This window comes from Acartia tonsa, chromosome 7 (assembly GCF_053477335.1).
Source record: "Acartia tonsa isolate MP-2025a chromosome 7, ASM5347733v1, whole genome shotgun sequence".
NCBI lineage: Eukaryota > Metazoa > Arthropoda > Copepoda > Calanoida > Acartiidae > Acartia > Acartia tonsa.
Window position 1 is genome coordinate 13799754 of NC_137266.1, and position 18974 is coordinate 13818727.

The 18974-nt window shown below is 31.9% G+C and overlaps 1 protein-coding gene across 1 annotated transcript in view; it reads right to left on the reverse strand.

Annotated features, from left to right (window-relative positions):
* LOC145324895 (uncharacterized) overlaps positions 1-18974 on the reverse strand; it is a 177670-nt gene that overhangs the window by 65967 nt on the left and 92729 nt on the right. Inside the window, exons 11-13 of the mRNA XM_080167615.1 lie at positions 16888-16984; positions 7514-7635; positions 6865-7019 (exon numbers count right to left, since the gene is read on the reverse strand). Of these exons, the coding sequence (XP_080023741.1) occupies positions 6865-7019; positions 7514-7635; positions 16888-16984 (374 nt within the window). The remainder of the gene's footprint in view (positions 1-6864; positions 7020-7513; positions 7636-16887; positions 16985-18974) is intronic.

The window sequence follows — 18974 nt, forward strand, 5'->3', positions numbered from 1 at the left end:
CTATACCTATTTTAATTCAGTATTTTCATCATCAAATATTAGTGTATAAAGTGTAAAAATGTACTTAAAATCTTTGAAAACTATTTTAAGTAAAACCAAGGGATCTTAAAGGATAAGACAATGGATAATATATGCATACCAAATAGTTAGTATAATAAAGTGGTTAAAATATTTTAAATACCAATGTAATTTACAGTGCAATCCTTTGTACAGTTACACTCTCTGGATAGCCATTTATTCAGTATTTAATAAACTTAGATCATACTGCTCTGTCTTTGTTTAAAAAATAAATCATAATGAAATGTAAAGGTTTCGTTAAAAGCATTGACTTTCATAAATAAAAATTTTACATATTTATGAAAATAACAAAAAATATTCATTAGCGCAACATTAAAAGTGAACAATATTTTAGTTGAAAAAAGAACAATAGATTTTTGTGCTTAAATTGTTTAGATGCTATTCTTTGCACTTTATTTGGCGCATCCCATCATCATAAAATGATTGGACGGACGAACGTACATTCATTCTAAAATTCTAAAGAAGCCGCACTTCTTATAAAGTTATTTGTTATATTTTGCAAATATTAAAATATATGCATTGATCTTTGGACTTACTACGGTTTCGGAACTCTTTCAATAGTTAGATACATTGTTGTACTACTGTGTTTTGGTATAACAAATGTTCAATTGTTTAGATCTAATTTAGTTGTTTTAAAAAGGAGGGAGGGGACATTTTACTGTAAATTACATCAGTATCCATTCTCTCATTAGTTGGCTAACAAAATACCACTATCAAATTTTGATTGGTTGGTATATACCTCCAGTGTCCAAACTTTTCCATCAATAGTTTTGGACTACAGAAGGGTTAGTTTTAATTATCCTATTATAGAAAGTAGTAAGGTTTTTTTGTCTGAAGCTAAAGTTCTCATAAACTACTGGTCTAAATCGGTTATAATTTTTAGATGAGCTTTGTAATTGTCTTGGGTTAGTTTTAAGCAATTTTTCTGACTCCTGCCATCCCACACCCTCCCCTAGAGGCTAGGGTCGACAACTAGTATTATATAAATCATTAAGATATCAGTAAAACAAAGTGTAAATTACATTTTGTATCCATTATACTGAAATCCATTTGTGTGTCTAATTGTCTTTAGTACTCGCCGCAAGATTTTATAGCCTGCACTTATACATCAAGATAAAAGCATTCGATATTTAAAATCTTTTATGTCAAAGTTTACGGCTTTTGCGTAAAAAAATGCTTTAACTGAATTGTAGTTAAGTATTTCGCATACTTGCTTACTTGGGATTAAAAGCATTTATGCAGTTAAGTAATGTAAAATTTTATAGAAAAAAAACATTTTTTTGATGAGTGTTTCAGGACATTTTTTTTAGAGTGAAGGTACTTCAATAAAGTACCCACCGTTTTTAAGCTAACGAGTAAGATAAAGTGGTTATAATAAAACTTGGATACCAGTGTAATTTACAGTACAATGTCACCTCCCACCCTTGTTTTATAAAAAATAATAAAATCATAAAACTTGTCTTAAAACTTAACACCAAACAAAATGTAGGTTTAAGTTAAAAACAAAAGGCTGATCTTTAAAGATTGTAAGCTAACCAATGGCAGAACGATAAAATGTTCTTTCCCTCTATAATTAATCTTTAATTGTTCTTAAGATTTTTTTTTACATTTTAAGGAAGCAAAAATATCTACAGAACATATACATCAATTTTACAAGTTAGCATTTATTAGGCAGTTAACCGTTTTTGCTCCTTAATGTACATTATAGAACAAGGATGACAACATCCATAAAAGCAATGCTCTGAAATGGAAGGATAAATGAACTTGTCGAGTGTGAGAACTGAATACACTTAATTTAAAGTCTATATAAAATTGTAAGTAAATTTGTTGCAAAACTGATTAAATACAAAATACTGTTTAAGGACATACTGAGGTTTTTATGACTTGATTAAAGAGATGCTTCGCTTATAACATTGTACCTTGTTGTAATAGGAATCAGATAAATCGGATAATTTGAACATACAAAAGTTTGCTGACAAAAAAGTAAAAAATCTACTTATTTTAAATGGACATATGAACTTTCTGGTAACGATTATAGAGTTGCTACGCTTTCTAAGTCGTACCTAATTGTTATAGGAATCAGCATGCAAAGTTTGAAATAGATGGGACAATTCTAACCTGTTTAAATCAACGAAAAGAGCTAACCGTTACGGACGTACGGACCCTAATTATAGAAAAGCTTCGCTTTTAACAACTACATATATTCGTACACCTACATTAGAAACAAGTAAAAAAAGGGTTCCTATTCGTTTTTACAGCCTGTTAAATTGTGAATGTATATTAGGTTAAATGAGAGTGAAACAAAAAGGGCTCTTATTACCATAAGTACAAATATATATATTCTGTACGTATGTAGATTTGATTGTTTAAAGTGCAGCTTCTATAAAATCTGGGTTTGTACGTACGTTGGCAGTTGTTCAGTCCTAGAATTCAACCTGGTACGGCCCAAAAATGTGACTCAATTATAAGGGCAACATCATTGAGGTATGGGACATCTGACTGTTAATTATACTAGTACCCAAAGTTTTATAATAGCGTTCTCTTATTCGTAGTCATAAAAAAAAAATCAAAATAACTTTATTTAATTTTGATTGGATGTACAATGTACATTTCCTAGCAGTGTTCAAAGTTTTAACAAATAATGGTATTATACACAAGGGGTAATTTTTTATCATCATTGGGGTGTAAATCAATAGTCCATTGTCTTATCTCTGGAGAGCATTGTTTTAGAATAAAACTAAAAAGAGGGAAAGGTAAAAGACAATAAATGAAGTAGTTTTGAGTAAAATGGTACAAGCATCCAAAATCCTAGTTTCTTGTCCCTGATCACTTAAATCACAACAAAAAGTGTAACTAACTTTACTGTTCTTTTTCCAGAAAAAATAACATGTAGCTGCGCTGCTAATGAATATAATTAGCCTTATTTTTTTTTATTTTAAGTGCAATTCCTTTTAGGGATATATTTTTATACCCTGATTGTCCTATGTTTTTAAATTTTTAAAATTAGTAGGAGTTGGAATATTACAACAAATTTGTTTCAGAATAATGAAAATACGTTTATTTTATACCTAATTATCTATGCAAGGATAAAATGAGTAGAGACTATACCTAAACAATATTGAATAGTCTATATTACGAGAATAGTATCAATTCTATTTAAATTCACAGCTTGATTAAATAATTTAAAATTGCGAATTTTTTATTGCATTTGTAAACCCCCACCCTCCAAATTTCTTTTGCCAACTGTTTTACTTTCAACTTTGAGACTGGTATATTATGGGCAAATTATCTGTGTGGGTATGTCTGTGTGCGTGTGTGTGTATGTGTGTGTGTGTGTGTGTGTCATTATTATGGGTAATTATGGAAATTTCTCTCTGCCATTTTTATGCAAAGAATTAAAAGAAAAGAGCTTAGTAAGGAGCAAAGCTTTTAGAATATTAGAATCGTCCTACCAACTTTAAACCTTGTATATTGATTGCTAGGTTTAATAAGGATAACATCGCATAAATATTAGCAATGAGTCCTAGGATGATTATAGTACCAACTTTAATCCTATTATATAAAGTAGTAAGCTTTTTTCTGTCTGTAGCGAAGGATCTCGCTAACCACTGTATTGATATGGTTCCCCTTTTACAGTGAAGCTTCTTAAAGGTCCTGAGGTGGTTTTTGGCTATTTTTGCCCTTCCATAACCCTTTGAATATAAAACCCCTAGATGCTAGGGGCGAAGCCGCTAGTGCTACATAAAACAATTAAAGTATAAATATCCTATAACGAAACCTATTTTGCTCTATATCAGTTGATAATCCTAATTTTAAATTGTTTAGCTTTGCCTTTATGGTTGCAATCATCCTTATTTCTTTTCTAAAAATAAAGTTGTAAAATGGAAAAAAAAGTTAATAGTAGAAAATTAGCTTTAGTTCAAATAAAATTAACGTTTTAGAAAATCTTATTCAAAATAAAAAGAAAATTAAGATTATACCTACTAAGAAAAATATAATTTCTTTCAATAGTTCGACGTAAATGACAGGAATATAGATGATAGGTCAGCCATTAACACTGTTATTGATACCAAAAACTCGACATAAACACAGAGGGAGGAAGATGACATTGTGCTGATTTTTACACTATTCCCCGAAGTTTTATAATAACGTTTTCTTATTTGTTGGCTTAACAACTATGGAAACTTTTACTGAATATTGTATTTGTTGGTTCATTATGTTGAGTGTCTAAACGTTTTAACCACTAATTGTAATCTACAGAAGGGGTAATTTTGTGTATCATCACTGGGGATGTACACCATTTTCTCTCTTAACCCTTTAGATCCCTGCATAAACCATAATAAGGGGGGGGGAAGTTTGTACACTTATAGGAAATGAAATTCAGTACCAAAGTTTGGGAGGGACGTATGGGCTTGTTTTTAAAGTTATCAACCTAATTCTTTTTGTAGGCTCTCTTATATGACTTGATATACACGGAAAACTTTGAAAATTGAATTTCGGTACTTTCCTTCTAGGGGCTTGTGGAGCAAAAGACCCCCCAAAACACTAAAAATATGAGTTCTGACCTTATTTTTAAAGATATCGACCTGATTTTTTCTTTATAATACTTTTTAAACATACCCGAATCAACGAACCATTACAGATTTCATTTTGGGACTTTCATTCTAGGGGCTTGTGGAGCAAGAGACCCCCAAAACACAAAAATATGAGTACTGGGCTTATTTTTGAAGATATCGACCTGATTTTTTTTTATAATACTTTTTTAACTTAACCGAATTAACGAACCATTACAGATTTCATTTTGGGACTTTCCTCTTAGGGGCTTTTGGAGCAAGAGACCCCCAAAACACAAAAATATGAGTACTGAGCTTATTTTTGAAGATATCAACCTGCTTTTTTATATAAAAATAATATTTAAACATAACCGAATCTACGAACCATTATAGATTTCATTTTGGGACTTTCCTTCTAGGGGCTTGTGGAGCAAGAGACCCCCAAAAATCATAAAAATATGAGTTGTGGGCTTCTCTTTTAAGATATCAACCTTATTTTTTTATATAATAAAAAAATACTATTTTAACATAACCGAATCTACGAACCATTACAGATTTCATTTTGGGACTTTCCTTCTATGGGCTTGTGGAGCAAAAGACCCCAAAAACACTAAAAATATGAGTTCTAAGCTTATTTTTAAAGATATCAACCTGATTTTTTTTATAAAAATACTATTTTAACATAACCGAATCTACGAACCATTACAGATTTCATTTTGGGACTTTCCTTCTAGGGGCTTGTGGAGCAAAAGACCCCAAAAACACTTAAATATGAGTTCTGACCTTATTTTTAAATATATCAACCTGATTTTTTTAGGAACACTTTTTAACATAACCGAACTAAGAAACCATTACAGATTTCATTTTGGGACTTTCCTTCTAGAAGCTAGTGGGGCAAAAGACCCCAAAAAAATATTTTTAGAGATATTGAGCTGATTTTTTTCATGAAAACTTTTTTCACATGTTTGAACTAGGTAGCCACTAATAATTCATTTTGGCACTTTCCTTTTAGGGGAAAGTAGGGTAAAACACCTCCAAAACAAAATAAATTGAGTTCTCAGGTTATCTTAAAAAATAAGCTCAGAACTCATATTTTTAGTGTTTTGGGGGTCTTTTGCTCCACAAGCCCCTAGAAGGGAAGTCCCAAAATGAAATCCTTAATGGTTTCTTAGTTCGGTTATGTTAAAAAAGTATTATTTTAAAAAGATCAGGTTGATATCTTTAAAAATAAGCTCAGAACTCAAATTTTTAGTGGTTTTGGAATCTTTGCTCCACTAGCCCCTAGAAGGAAAGTCCCAAAATGAAATCTGTAATGGTTCGTAGATTCGGTTATGTTAAAACAGTATTATTTTTTAAAAATCAGGTTGATATCTTAAAAAATAAGCTCAGAACTCATATTTTTAGTGTTTTTGGGGTCTTTTGCTCCACAAGCCCTTAGAATGAAAGTCTTAAAATGAAATCTGTAATGGTTCGTTGATTCGGGTATGTTAAAATAGTATTTTTATATAAAAAATCAGGTTGATATCTTAAAAAAGAAGCCCACAACTCATATTTTTATGATTTTTGGGGGTCTCTTGCTCCACAAGCCCCTAGAAGGAAAGTCCCAAAATGAAATCTGTAATGGTTCGTAGATTCGGTTATGTTTAAATATTATTTTTATATAAAAAAGCAGGTTGATATCTTCAAAAATAAGCCCAGTACTCATATTTTTGTGTTTTTGGGGTCTCTTGCTCCACAAGCCCTTAGAATGAAAGTCCCAAAATGAAATCTGTAATGGTTCGTTGATTCGGGTATGTTAAAAAAGTATTATAAAGAAAAAATCAGGTCGATATCTTTAAAAAAAGGTCAGTACTCATAGTTTTGTGTTTTGGGGGTCTCTTGCTCCACAAGCCCCTAGAAGGAAAGTCCCAAAATGAAATCTGTAATGGTTCGTTGATTCGGGTATGTTTAAAAAGTATTATAAAGAAAAAATTAGGTCGATATCTTTAAAAAAAAGGTCAGAACTCATATTTTTAGTGTTTTGGGGGGTCTTTTGCTCCACAAGCCCCTAGAAGGAAAGTACCGAAATTCAATTTTCAAAGTTTTCCGTGTATATCAAGTCATATAAGAGAGCCTACAAAAAGAATTAGGTTGATAACTTTAAAAACAAGCCCATACGTCCCTCCCAAACTTTGGTACTGAATTTCATTTCCTATAAGTGTACAAACTTCCCCCCCCCCTTAATTATCATTACCTTGAAAGTTGAAGTTCAGGGAAGCAGAACTCCAGGACCTCCTTGGTGGGGATACCCTTCACCTTCTCGGCCTTTAGGGCGGGAATAGAGTCCTCCAGGACGGTGCCCCGCAGGGGTAACAGCTCGCTTGTACGCATTATTAGCCGGTACATGAACTAAAAACAAAATGGTTTAGTATTCAGAACACATACAGAGGGTCCTAGGACAAACACACGAGTGACAAACGTCAGAGAGGACACTTAACATAACCTAACCTATTTTAAACTATCTTACAACTTTATTTTTAATGCCTAACCCCTGCGAGAAGCTTATTTGTGTATTCAAATCTAATACCTACTTAATATTTTACACACTCTTGCGTTTGTCCTAAAATTATATAGATACAATTTGAATTCTTGATCCATAATTACTAAAATAACCAATAGGAATGCATTATAGGAATGATCCGACACATTATTGGTTGAAAAGTGTTCAGGTTATTAGTTAGCAAGGGCAATTATTTCATTCAGCTTTGAATAATTGAATGTTTTAAGATTTCACTTCATTATAGAATTTGTGACTAAAAGTAAACATATTCTGCTAGAAATTTAAGAAGGACGAAGTTCTGTGTCTGATTAACCATCTAGGATAATAAATCTATTTATATTACCTGTTCTGAGGATAAAGAGTTGAGTATTCCCTTGTCATCTGATGGGCTCGGCACTCTCTCCCGCCGGATACTGATGGCAATAGGGCCTAGGTTCTCATCCATGCCAAACCAATCTTGGTGATCTATAAAAAGGAATGTTATAGAGAATAATAGTTTCCCGTGTAAACCTAGTAGAGCACAGAAAACCTACCAACATCCTTAATTTGTTTATTGCTTTAAGTCAGGTTAGGTTATATTGGGTACTTGGTAACTCCGCAGGGTTAGGGCACTTCTGGTAAGGAACCCAACTTATTTTCAATTAACAATAATAATGGTGGGGTTTTCGTTCTTCGGTAGGCATTTTGAGGGAAAGGACCAAGAAAATAATCTACCTTATAAAAGGATAATCTATAATAAGAGATTATTACATGCCTTTCCCTATTTTCAATTTAGCATAGCATATTAGTGAAGTATAAAATAGGGTAAATTATAATCATTTTTGTATAAAAGTTAGCTAAACATAATGTCATACCAAAATAATATCAGGAATGTATGGATGGGAGAAAAGTTGGGTTTATATTGTTTAATTTTTGAGCGGTTTCTCCCAAAGTGCCTAGTTAAGCACAAAAGGTAACATTGGGTTAAAGGGCATCACAGGTATTAGGGCTTTTCGCAGTGGTTAGGTATATCTAAATTTTTATGGGGAGAGGGATTTTCATTGCTCGCTAAGCTCTTTGAGCTACAGCACCAAGTTTTAGTTTTAGAGTCTCAGTTCTACTAACGCAATCATTACTCATTAGACCAATATACAAACACACTGCAAAGTCTAGGATAGGTTTATAAAGTGTATAATATCATTTAATATTACAAAATAAATGTGTAATAATATCAATAGATAACAGTTTATTGTTATTCGCTCATCCCTCTAACCATGCTAAAAAAACTGCACTGAATATCGCAGCATATTTTGCATACAAATAACAATTTTACAAAATTTTGGTTAAAACAATAAACAATTTTGCCAATTTTTCGCATTACCAAAGATGGGATTTTCTTCAAGGGGTGACTTTAAGGGGTTGGATTACAAAAATTGTTTTTTAGTCATTTTTAGATGTAAATTTGCTACGATACATTTCTAAATTCATCTCAACAAATAATAGAACTTGTTAAGATTGAATATTTCTAACATTTATTTATAGACAGTAGAAAGCATAAACTTTAGACTTTTATTAATGAGTTTAAGTTTAATTTAATTTCTATATTTGCATTTCTTTCCTGTTTTTTTAAAGATAAATCTCCAAAAATGGTGTAATGAAGAAAAAAAAGTTCCTTAAAAATGTTTTTGATATTATCCCTACAAATTCAAACAACACCGCCCGTTTAATTGGACAAAAAATACAATAAACAAGTACAAAATGTGCTCCTAAGAAGCAAAGCAACATTTTGTTGTAAAATAAGAGTAGAAAGTTTTATAGATTTTTAACAGGCGTTTCATAGGATTTAGTTTTAACTAATTATCCTCTTATGTTTCTTCAATAAGCCATCAATCAACATACATAAAAGTCATCTGTACGTGCATATCCAAATTATATAGTAGCTACGCTACCCCCCCCCCCCCCAACCAAAAAAATGTCCAAAAACAAAATAGTAAAGTGCATACCCAACAAATTTTCGTGCAATGAAAATCTATTTTTTTTTCAGTTGAAAACATTTGTTTTTAGATGATTAAAATCTTGTTTCAAACATTTTTTTCAAAGAATTTAAATGAGCCAAAGGAGCATTTTTGGGGATTTTGAGCTATTTTTATAAGCCGCGAAGCTACTCCATAACTAGTGGTAAGCTTAACTAACCATTAATACCCTAATTTAACATTAAAATCTTTTATCAAAAATAGCTTAAATTAGTTTAGCTCAGTATAATATAATTTACAGTGATTTATTGATAATAACTGCAAAATTATCCTTGTTAGAGAAAGGTAATGCTATTCAGTCTTAAAACTATAATTAAGTTTGCTAGAAATTTTGATACATTTGTTTTTAACTTTTTTAATGCAAAAGTATAGTATGTAAGATTACTACTTTGAATGAATTTTAATTAAATAACCCCGTCATAGTCCTATATTTGTTATGCTTGATCAATTTTCCCATTCTACGACCTTATGATTACACGAACTTTGTTTGGACGTCCTAACTTTGCATTGTAATGACTTTGCCTTTTATTAAGCTTACTTTTAAATTCGAACGCCTTCTATTACGGCATCAGTATGACACTAATGAATGAGATTCAAACTCGATAACTAAAGAACACATAATCTAGCTCACTTACTTGTATCTTTACCCCTAGTTTGTGTGTCAGTTACTTTATGGTTCGGTGACAATGCATTCATAGCAGGCAGAGACCAATATAATGAAAAATGAACATAGATGAAGGATGAAAATTTAAGTAGCAAGGACAAATATACCCATAAAGAGCAAAGTAATAACATGCTAAGGACACTAATGATATTATTTTTTTTCTCCTGCGATTTACATAATTTGTATGCTTGCAGAGAGAGAAACTGCATACAGACAATGCAATGATCTTATTGATCTGAACAGTTAGAATGAAATGAAAAGACGTACGTATGTGCCTTGATCAATGATCAATGAGAAGATGCGCTATTTTTTGTGTGGAAATTCCAAGATCTCGGAAAATACTGGTCCGAATTTGTTGTTTGTTTCAGCGAAACTGAAGAAAAGTTTTGGGGTTGTTTTAGGCTATTTTTCTGACTTCCCTATCCTTCAAACATCTTCAAATTTCTATGTTATTATTCCATGTTCCTGGTTTGCTCTAGTTTTCATTTTCTATTCAACCTTCAATTTAGAATAATTTTGATCAATTCCAGACCAGTGCATAGAAAATTGTCAGGGAGGGGTAATTTAATCTACACTACTATCTTCCCCTCAATCAATTTTATTTTACTTAGAATTGGAGTTATATTGATAAATTATCCAATGCTCTTTAAATGGATATAGAATATACGTAGATATTATGACAGGGGAAATATTTACATAGAACTCATTTATTGGTCTGTATGTTCAACTATTAGAAGAGGAGGGGATGGGGTAATGGTATGGTATCGTTATTTTGGCCAGCTGCAAGTTTCACTTTATCATAAGACATGAAAATCTAATGTGACATCCAAGTAATAAATCCATTGCCCTATTCCTATATTCCTGCAAATATTTGTGAATATGGTTTCATATTTTCCCTTGCCATCAATAGAAATGTTTTCTTTCTTTCTTTGATTCAATGAAATAATTATGTATAATCTTAAATTTTTTACAGTTTCTGTTTTATTATGAAATATGAAAATTATGTCAACACATCACATATTAGGAATTATGAAAAAAAGAACAGTAAAGCCAATTTTAGGAAGGTATATTGAATAAATCACTAAAACTGTCATATCCTTTCCGATAGAAAAAAACAAATAGAACATAAAATTGAACAAACTAAACAAAACTTGAAAATAATTCTTGAGATCCAACCATTCAATTCAAATGATTTAAAATTTCAATGACTATGAAATTAAAATATTTAATGCAGTAAAGTAACTAATTTAATCTGGTTTATTTCGCGAGGATAAAAATACTTGTAAAATAAAGGATAGTGTAGATAATTTGACACTGGATAGCCAGAACAAAAATAAACAAAACAATTATGTGCAGAAAAGCGAAGCAAGCATGTAAAATCATGGACAGGCAGAAGGATTATAAACAACATATCCTAATTACAGAGTAGATGTGCTACTAAAAAGAATATTGTATTAATTTGATGATTTTTATTTTAATATTCGTGGAAAATACACCTTACATGATTTTACAGTATGGCTAAAAACCGGTTCTAATCAAGGGATATTAACCGGTATCCAAGTAAAACTGAAAAATCCTTTTTTATAAATTCTCTTTCAAACGGTCCATAAAGTTGGGTCGACCCCGTTGATTACAAATTACTTGAAAAATTGAGATCATGTAGAACGAAGCAAGAAGTGTAAATAGTGAGGAACTAGAGAAGAGAAGAGTTTGCTTAAGTGGCCATTGGAGAAGGGATTTTGGACTAAAAAAAAGTCCCTTTTAAAAGTCTACCAAAGATAAAACTTTATCAAAATTGAGAAAAAGTTTATCTTAGTGAAATACTATTATAATACTAGGTACAATAATATCAATTTTAATAACAATAAAGATAGTTGAAAGACTGTAGCCTTAAAGATTTACTTATTGTAAACGAACATGGAAAACGTTTAATTTAGTTAAAGAAATGGAAATAGCCGCTCTAATATAAGACAAGCCACGTATGACCCTTACTGGTAAAAGGTTGCCTTAAATTAATACCGTTGCTAGCTATGATTAATATGACCTAATAAACAAAACATGAGGGCGGGTTAACAAAAATTAAGTTAGGGCCCATTCTGGAGGTCATTTTATATCATTTTTAAAACAGGTTAGGGTTAGAATTACAGTGAACTCTTACTGTTATACCTAAGTATAAAGTCACTTTAGGAATCACCTATAGTATATTGAGGGGGGAGTTAGTTTTGGGGGCAAATTGGAAGCATTTTCGTGTGTGTAGTATTTCTCACATACACAATTGGAGATTAAGGAAGCAGTAATGAGGGTCAGTTGGTCGGTACTTTTACATTCTTTCACTGTTGTATGATTATAATACTTTTCCACACAATTTGGAAATAAAAGTTTTTTTTATTAGGGAGATATAAAGTAAAAGAATAGAAGGGGGATGACCTATATGTAACTCTTCCCTCATGGCAGGGACCTAGTCCCGATTTTATATTGGCTCTTTGTAATCAGCTAATAGCATAAAATAGAATAAAAAGCAATTTGCTAGCAGACGAAAGGAGGCCCTGCCACTTTTGGGCAGGTAATTTTCTGGATTATACGTCTATACTTGAACATTTGTTGGAGGGAAGATTGATAAATGAAATGGCATTTAGGATGACCGAATTTCTAAATAGACTACCTATTCCTAACACCCACCAGACAACACACTGTAAGTTTGACCTAAGGTTCGTGTGATCTAGTGACCTCAATATACCCCCCCCCCCCCACAACCATATTGGGGTAGGGTGAAGTATGAGGAGGGGGGGGGGGGGGGGAGTTGTTGCAAATTTATTAGGGTTCTTATGGGTTTGAGTAAACTAATTTAACATCCATAAAGATATAGGTTCCAATTTGTACAACATTGGTTTATACTAAAGAAGTAAAATATGTCACTACTGCTGCTATGCCATTTACGTGACATCAAAAAAAGAAGAATGTCTTGGCCAATAAACAGATGCAACCAAAATACAAACTACGCAATAAAAAAGGCTATATTTAAGTTCTTAATATTAGGTGGCAAAAATCTAGCATAACCCTAGTTCAAGTAAAGAACAAAAGCAAAAGAAGAGAGAAAAAAAATTGTTTGTAAAAAAATGATGATATTCAAACATGATTGCTTTGCTTAGGGTTGCACATAAATTGTTGTTGTAGGGATAGTTCTTCTGAAAAATTGGAGTAGCAAGCCTAACGATGTTGTTTCGTAAGTAGAAAAAAACAAAAAGCTAACAGATATATAGTATTGATGTATATACAGAAAACTACCTCCCTTCCTTTTTCAATCACATTTTCGTCTGCTTCTAAATTATTTTCTGCTACTTGGCTGTGTTAACATAAGCATTGGTTGATTTTCAATGACCCAATAGAAAGGTTCCACAAGGTTAATGCGATGGGGAGATACAGTTAACTTCGGATTCTATAAAAAAATTTGATTCCAGTGTCCGCTCCTTCCATGCTAATGTTCTAATGTTTATTTATTGGGATAAGTTTCCCCATTCCCTGGTATACACACACATATACACATACACACACACACACACACACACACACACACACACACACATTTGCAACAAATATTGCAATAATAGAATTATTATTAACTAGATGCACTCTTTATCTATAATACAAAGTAGAACGATGTCTGTCTGTCCGTCTGTCCGTCTGTCTGTCTGTCCCTTAAGATCTCGGTAACCACTGAACCGATCGGGTTCTACTCTTCAGGGTATATAACTATTGGTCATGTGGTGGTTTTAAGCTATTTTCTTGGGGGGTGGGACACCCCCAACCCCCCAGAAACAAAAAATCCCCCCCCCCATTTTTTTTTTTTTTTTTTTTGCTGTTGATTTCCTTGGTCCTTTAACGAATTTCGCCTTAATTTTTTTTATCACCTCTTGGGGCAAAGCCCCTAGAGGCTAGGGGCGAAGCCGCTAGTTATTATACATAATACGACAATTAATTAAATTCATTTGCAGCCAAGATATACCCGGGTATAGTCCCTTTCATGGCAACGCCACTTAAGAGGCGTTTCGTCGTATTTTCACAGTAGCTTTTCCCCTATTTCTAGTTCCTGCGAGGTGCTCTAAACCCTGCGGGGCAATCAACTAAACCTATTGTGAAAACGCCCCTTAAGAGGAGTTGCCATTAAAGGGACTATTCCCCATTATCCTATTATTAGTAGCGAAGCTACTCTATAATTCAAAATGTCCGTCCGTCCGTCTGAGACAAAGTGGGGGAAACGTGATTTTCTCGGCTCCTATAAAAGATAGATAGCTGAAATTTTTAGTGAAGATTCTTATAATATATGCCCATCTAATCTATACATTGTTTTGTCCATCCGTCTGTCATTTGGGGTGCTGGATCGATTCCTACATTTCCATGTTTTTTATGATTTTCTCAACTCCTTTTTAAGATAATGGGCTAAAATTTTCCGGGATTGCTTAAATTTACATTTTACATATTTTCCTTGAGTTTTATTACGATTTTTTTATTAATAGGGGTGCTAGATCGATTCCTAGATTTTTAGGTTTTCTATTGTTTTCTCAATTTCTATTCAGGATTTGCGGCTTAAATTATCAGGGATTGAATATGCTTATAGTCTACATATTTCCATCAAGTTTCATTAAGATTTGTTTATAAATTGTGGTGCTAGATCGATTCCTAGATTTATAATTTTTCGTGATTTAAAGGTTGCGTGATTTTGAAGTTTTCGTCATTTCCCTATTTCATCAAATATATAGGATGACACTGGTATATTGTAAATATATTCATAATATACATTCATAATTTCTGAGCTTCGCTACTTATGGATGTTGTCATCCTTGTTTAAAGTAGCAAATGTTTTTTTGTAGTAGCTTAAGAGTTCGTACTACAAAGGTTATACATTTTTTTTAAGCTTAATGTATGTTCCTGGATGGTTTAGGCTATTTTCTGTCATTCTATGACATTTTGGAAAAAGAGCCCCTTGATCACTGAGGCACAGCCCCTAGTAACATACATTGAGAGAGAGAAAGTTAATCATACTTAGTTTATAAAAAGAATACATAGATAATGTAATTGAATTTCCATTAATATTAAATCTAATGTAAGTTGCCCCCTTCACTTGTTTGTTTGTTTGTTTCAAGTCAACTTTGTAATTATAAAATATACAAAGTCTAATCATTAAAAAGTGAATTACTTGAACATGGAAAATATTAAAAGATATAAAGAAGGGAGTTACAATTCATCTTATAATTTCAGTGTTTATCGTATACATGAACAGACTTCTATAATACAAAGTAGAACAGTGTCTATCTGCAGCTTAAGATCTCGGTATCCGTTGAAAAGATTCTGCTCTATATTTCAGGAAATATACCTTTTGATCCTGTAATGGCTTTATGCTATTCTATTTGTGGTGAGACCACCCTAAAATTTCCGCTCTTCAAAAAGAAAATATTATAATATGAGGAGGGACCATTCACAATTCCTCTCCCCCAAGAAAATCCCCCTTCCTTATAATCACCTCTTGGAAGGAAGCACCTAGAGGCTAGCGGCGAAACTTCCTTATCAGTTCTAGTAGGTGTTCTACTAAAAATTTAAGAAACGAACCCAAGAAGTCCGTGTACTTGAAGTTGATTGTGCAAAATAATTGCTCGTATGCAAATTTATATGCAAATATTGAATTTACATATCTGGTGCTCTTATTCAATAAGTAGCCCAATAATAATAATTCCAACCAGTCATTGTTAATAATGGTTGTTGCTATCCTAGTCTATATTTCACACTAGCCTTTTTAAAGTTGCCAAACCATGCAGTAGCACCCACCCTACGTTAGACTAACCTAATTTAACTATAATAGACCTCAATAAAGCCAACCTAATGAAACCTACCTAACTTATAAGTATCTTAAGAAATGTTTAATTGTCCTTTTGTTACTCAAAGTTACTTAAACAACAAGTATGAACCTAAGAATTACATATTGGCCAAGTCAGGTTTTTAGCCATTAGCGCAAAAGTAAATTTGTTAACCAAAAGTAATCCTATAATTGATATAGTAAGGTTTGATTGATATAATAAGGTTTTAATTTGATGCTAAAGATCTCGGAACCTGATGGTCTTTTAAGAAAGATTTTAAAAATGCCTTTCGGTTGTTTTAGCTTAGTCTCATTACACCAATAGTTGTTTACCCTAGAGGCAAGGGGCGAAGCAACTAGTATAGAAAAAGTATCATTATAATCTTATATAATTTATTTGGCCTGGCCTTCGATATTTTAATGTTATTAATATTACAAATTAAATTAAAGTATGAAGTGTACTTAAATCAGAATCGATAATTGGACATGGACGGTAACACCTCTCCTTAACACATATTGGGTTGAACTATTTTCCAGAGCAATGTCTAGATTTCAACAGTAGAATGTTATACAGTAAGATTTTAGTGAGTATTGTAATTATTTATCAGTAATTGAAATGTAGGGTCATTTAATATAATCTTAATTTTTTTTGTATTGTCTAACTATTAAAGTAAAAGAATAATGTTAATCATTGAATAAAAGTTTAATTATATTCAGAAGAGGTGTGTGGTTAAATCATAAATTGTAGATTTGTGACAGTTGGTCAATTTTTATTCATTGATAATTCCATAATTATAATTGAAATTAAATATTAATAATAAGTATTTGACGTTCTTATATTTTTTTCCGCAACAAAACTTAAAATATGTAACTTTACCATCCGGGAACGGACCATGCCCCGATTATTTAATGGGTCTTTGAAATCAGCTAAAAGCGTCAGAAATATAAGCAGAGGGAATATACCTACTGGTCCTGTGGTGGTTTTAGGCTATTTTATTGGGGCGTAGGACACCCCCAACCCACCAAAAATTAAATATCTCCCCCCCCTTCCCAATTTTTTGAGGCAGTAAATTTAAAATGTGGTGGTGGCAGCACCAGAGGTACTTAAATTTGTTTTACTGCTACTTGGGACAAAGCCCCTAAAGGCTAGGGGCGAAGCCGCTAGAAGCTAAACAATTTAACAAAATACTTACCTTTTCCATAGAAGTAGTTGTTATAATAATTAGATCCCATATCTGTTCTTTCAATTGGCAGGTTCTGGTACGAGGAGCCATAGGGACAAATTCCATGCTGAAAACAAAGTTAATATTAGTATTAGAAAGTCATTAGGATGGCTTCCTTGAAAAACCAAATAAAAACAATGGTATTGTCAGCTAAAATCATGGATCTAAAGGGATAAGACAATGGCCAATAAATTGTAGTACATCCCCAATGATTAAACACAAAATTACATCTTCTATAAATTACAATTAGAGTTTAAAAGTTTGGAAGTTCAACTAAATAAACCAACCAATCAAAGTTGTTAAGCCAACGATAAAGACAGTTCAAAATAAAACTTTGGGGACCATTGTAATAAACAGCCCATTGTCCCCTCTATCTTTGGCTAAAAAGATAAGAAAATTTCTTATTGATCTTATTTAGAAAAAAATATCAATAGCCCAACCTGAAAAAATCAAATTGTCATATGAATAAACTGCAAAAATTTACTTTAATCTTTTATTACCCTATAAAATATTTTTACTTATATACATGAGTGACCTTGATTTGGCATTGCTATTATTGTTGATTAGTTTGCTATGCTTCTCTAGACAGTAATCATTCTTGATTTGAATGAATAATTCTCAGGTTACATACAAGTTTTCAATCCTACACAGTTTCATCCAGAAAAAGAATAAGGTAATCTAATAAATAAAAGTAGAACAATGCCTACAAAACGGATGTATCACTATGTGGAGTAACACGGGAATTGTAAGTGATAAGAATGAAATATTGTTGGTCATTCCGAATTATGATCAACAACATTACCTTTATTTGAGATTAAAATTATTGGTTAAAACGTTTGGACACTACTAACTAATCAACATTTAGTAACCTAAGTTTCCGAGCCAACGAATAAGTTAAAGGTTTTTAGAAAACTTTGGGTACCAGGGTAATTAACAGCCCAATATGTGTAACAACTCTTTTATTTCACTTCATTTGACCATAGATTCTTAATAATCATATTAATAAGCATTATTTTATATAAGTCTGATATAGGAACAGTGTGTATTTTATATTGTTGTTGTCTTTAGTTATGACAAGGTTTTATCCCATATTCTTGAACTTTATGTAGTAAAATTGCGCCATTTGTTTTTCAGAATGTTTTCTCTATTTGTGCACAATTTTAGCACAAGAAATGATATACACGCAATTCATGCAAAAATAAACAAGAAACCTTCTAACTTTTTATTCACAAGAAACTAAAGTAGCGCTACGAATATTGTCAGATTGTTTGGTATTAAGGTTACTTTGACTTTCTGACTTTGAGTTTCTGATGATTAAAATCTGCAAAAATAATTTTGGGGTATGTCCATATCTACAAAAAAAAACAAGTTCATTCTGATTTATAACTTTTCTTGTTTTAATTTTTTTAAAAATTGTTTGGGATCAATGAACAGAGTTATTTATCATTTTGTTATTTTCTCCCTTAAATTTGAACACAATATGTTATTATTTGTAATTTAATTTCTTTATGATAATAAAAATTAGTAAGGTATTTAAACTCTGTTATTATACTATTGGACAAGTATCAATACATCCAAAGTAGCATGGGTAAAATAAAATAAATTGTTAAAAAGCGGGAGATGAGAAGATAAAAGGGAAAGGGTAACTATTTTAGATAACAAAACACCTTGTAAGCAACTAGCTGCAAAGCCCCTAATCTTTAGGGGTGGATGTGAGAGGGGCGGTGTGTTTTTTCCTTGATATGCACAACCCAATTAAACCAGAATTAACATATATCCAATGAGTAAAATGAATATGAAATATAAAAGATGTCTTTACTACGAAGCATTGCCCCCCAAAATAACCAAAAACCTGCTGATTGAGGGAAGAAAATACTTAAAAAGATGCTAAGCATCTAAAATGAAATGCCAAATCATCTGAAATCCGCCACATAACATCACAATACAAGGGAAAATCATCCAAACTCACTTTGTCAAATCATTGAAAAGTGTCCACTTATATATGATTAAAATTCAGGGGTGATTATGAATTTAAACTTTAATGTTTGTTTTTATGG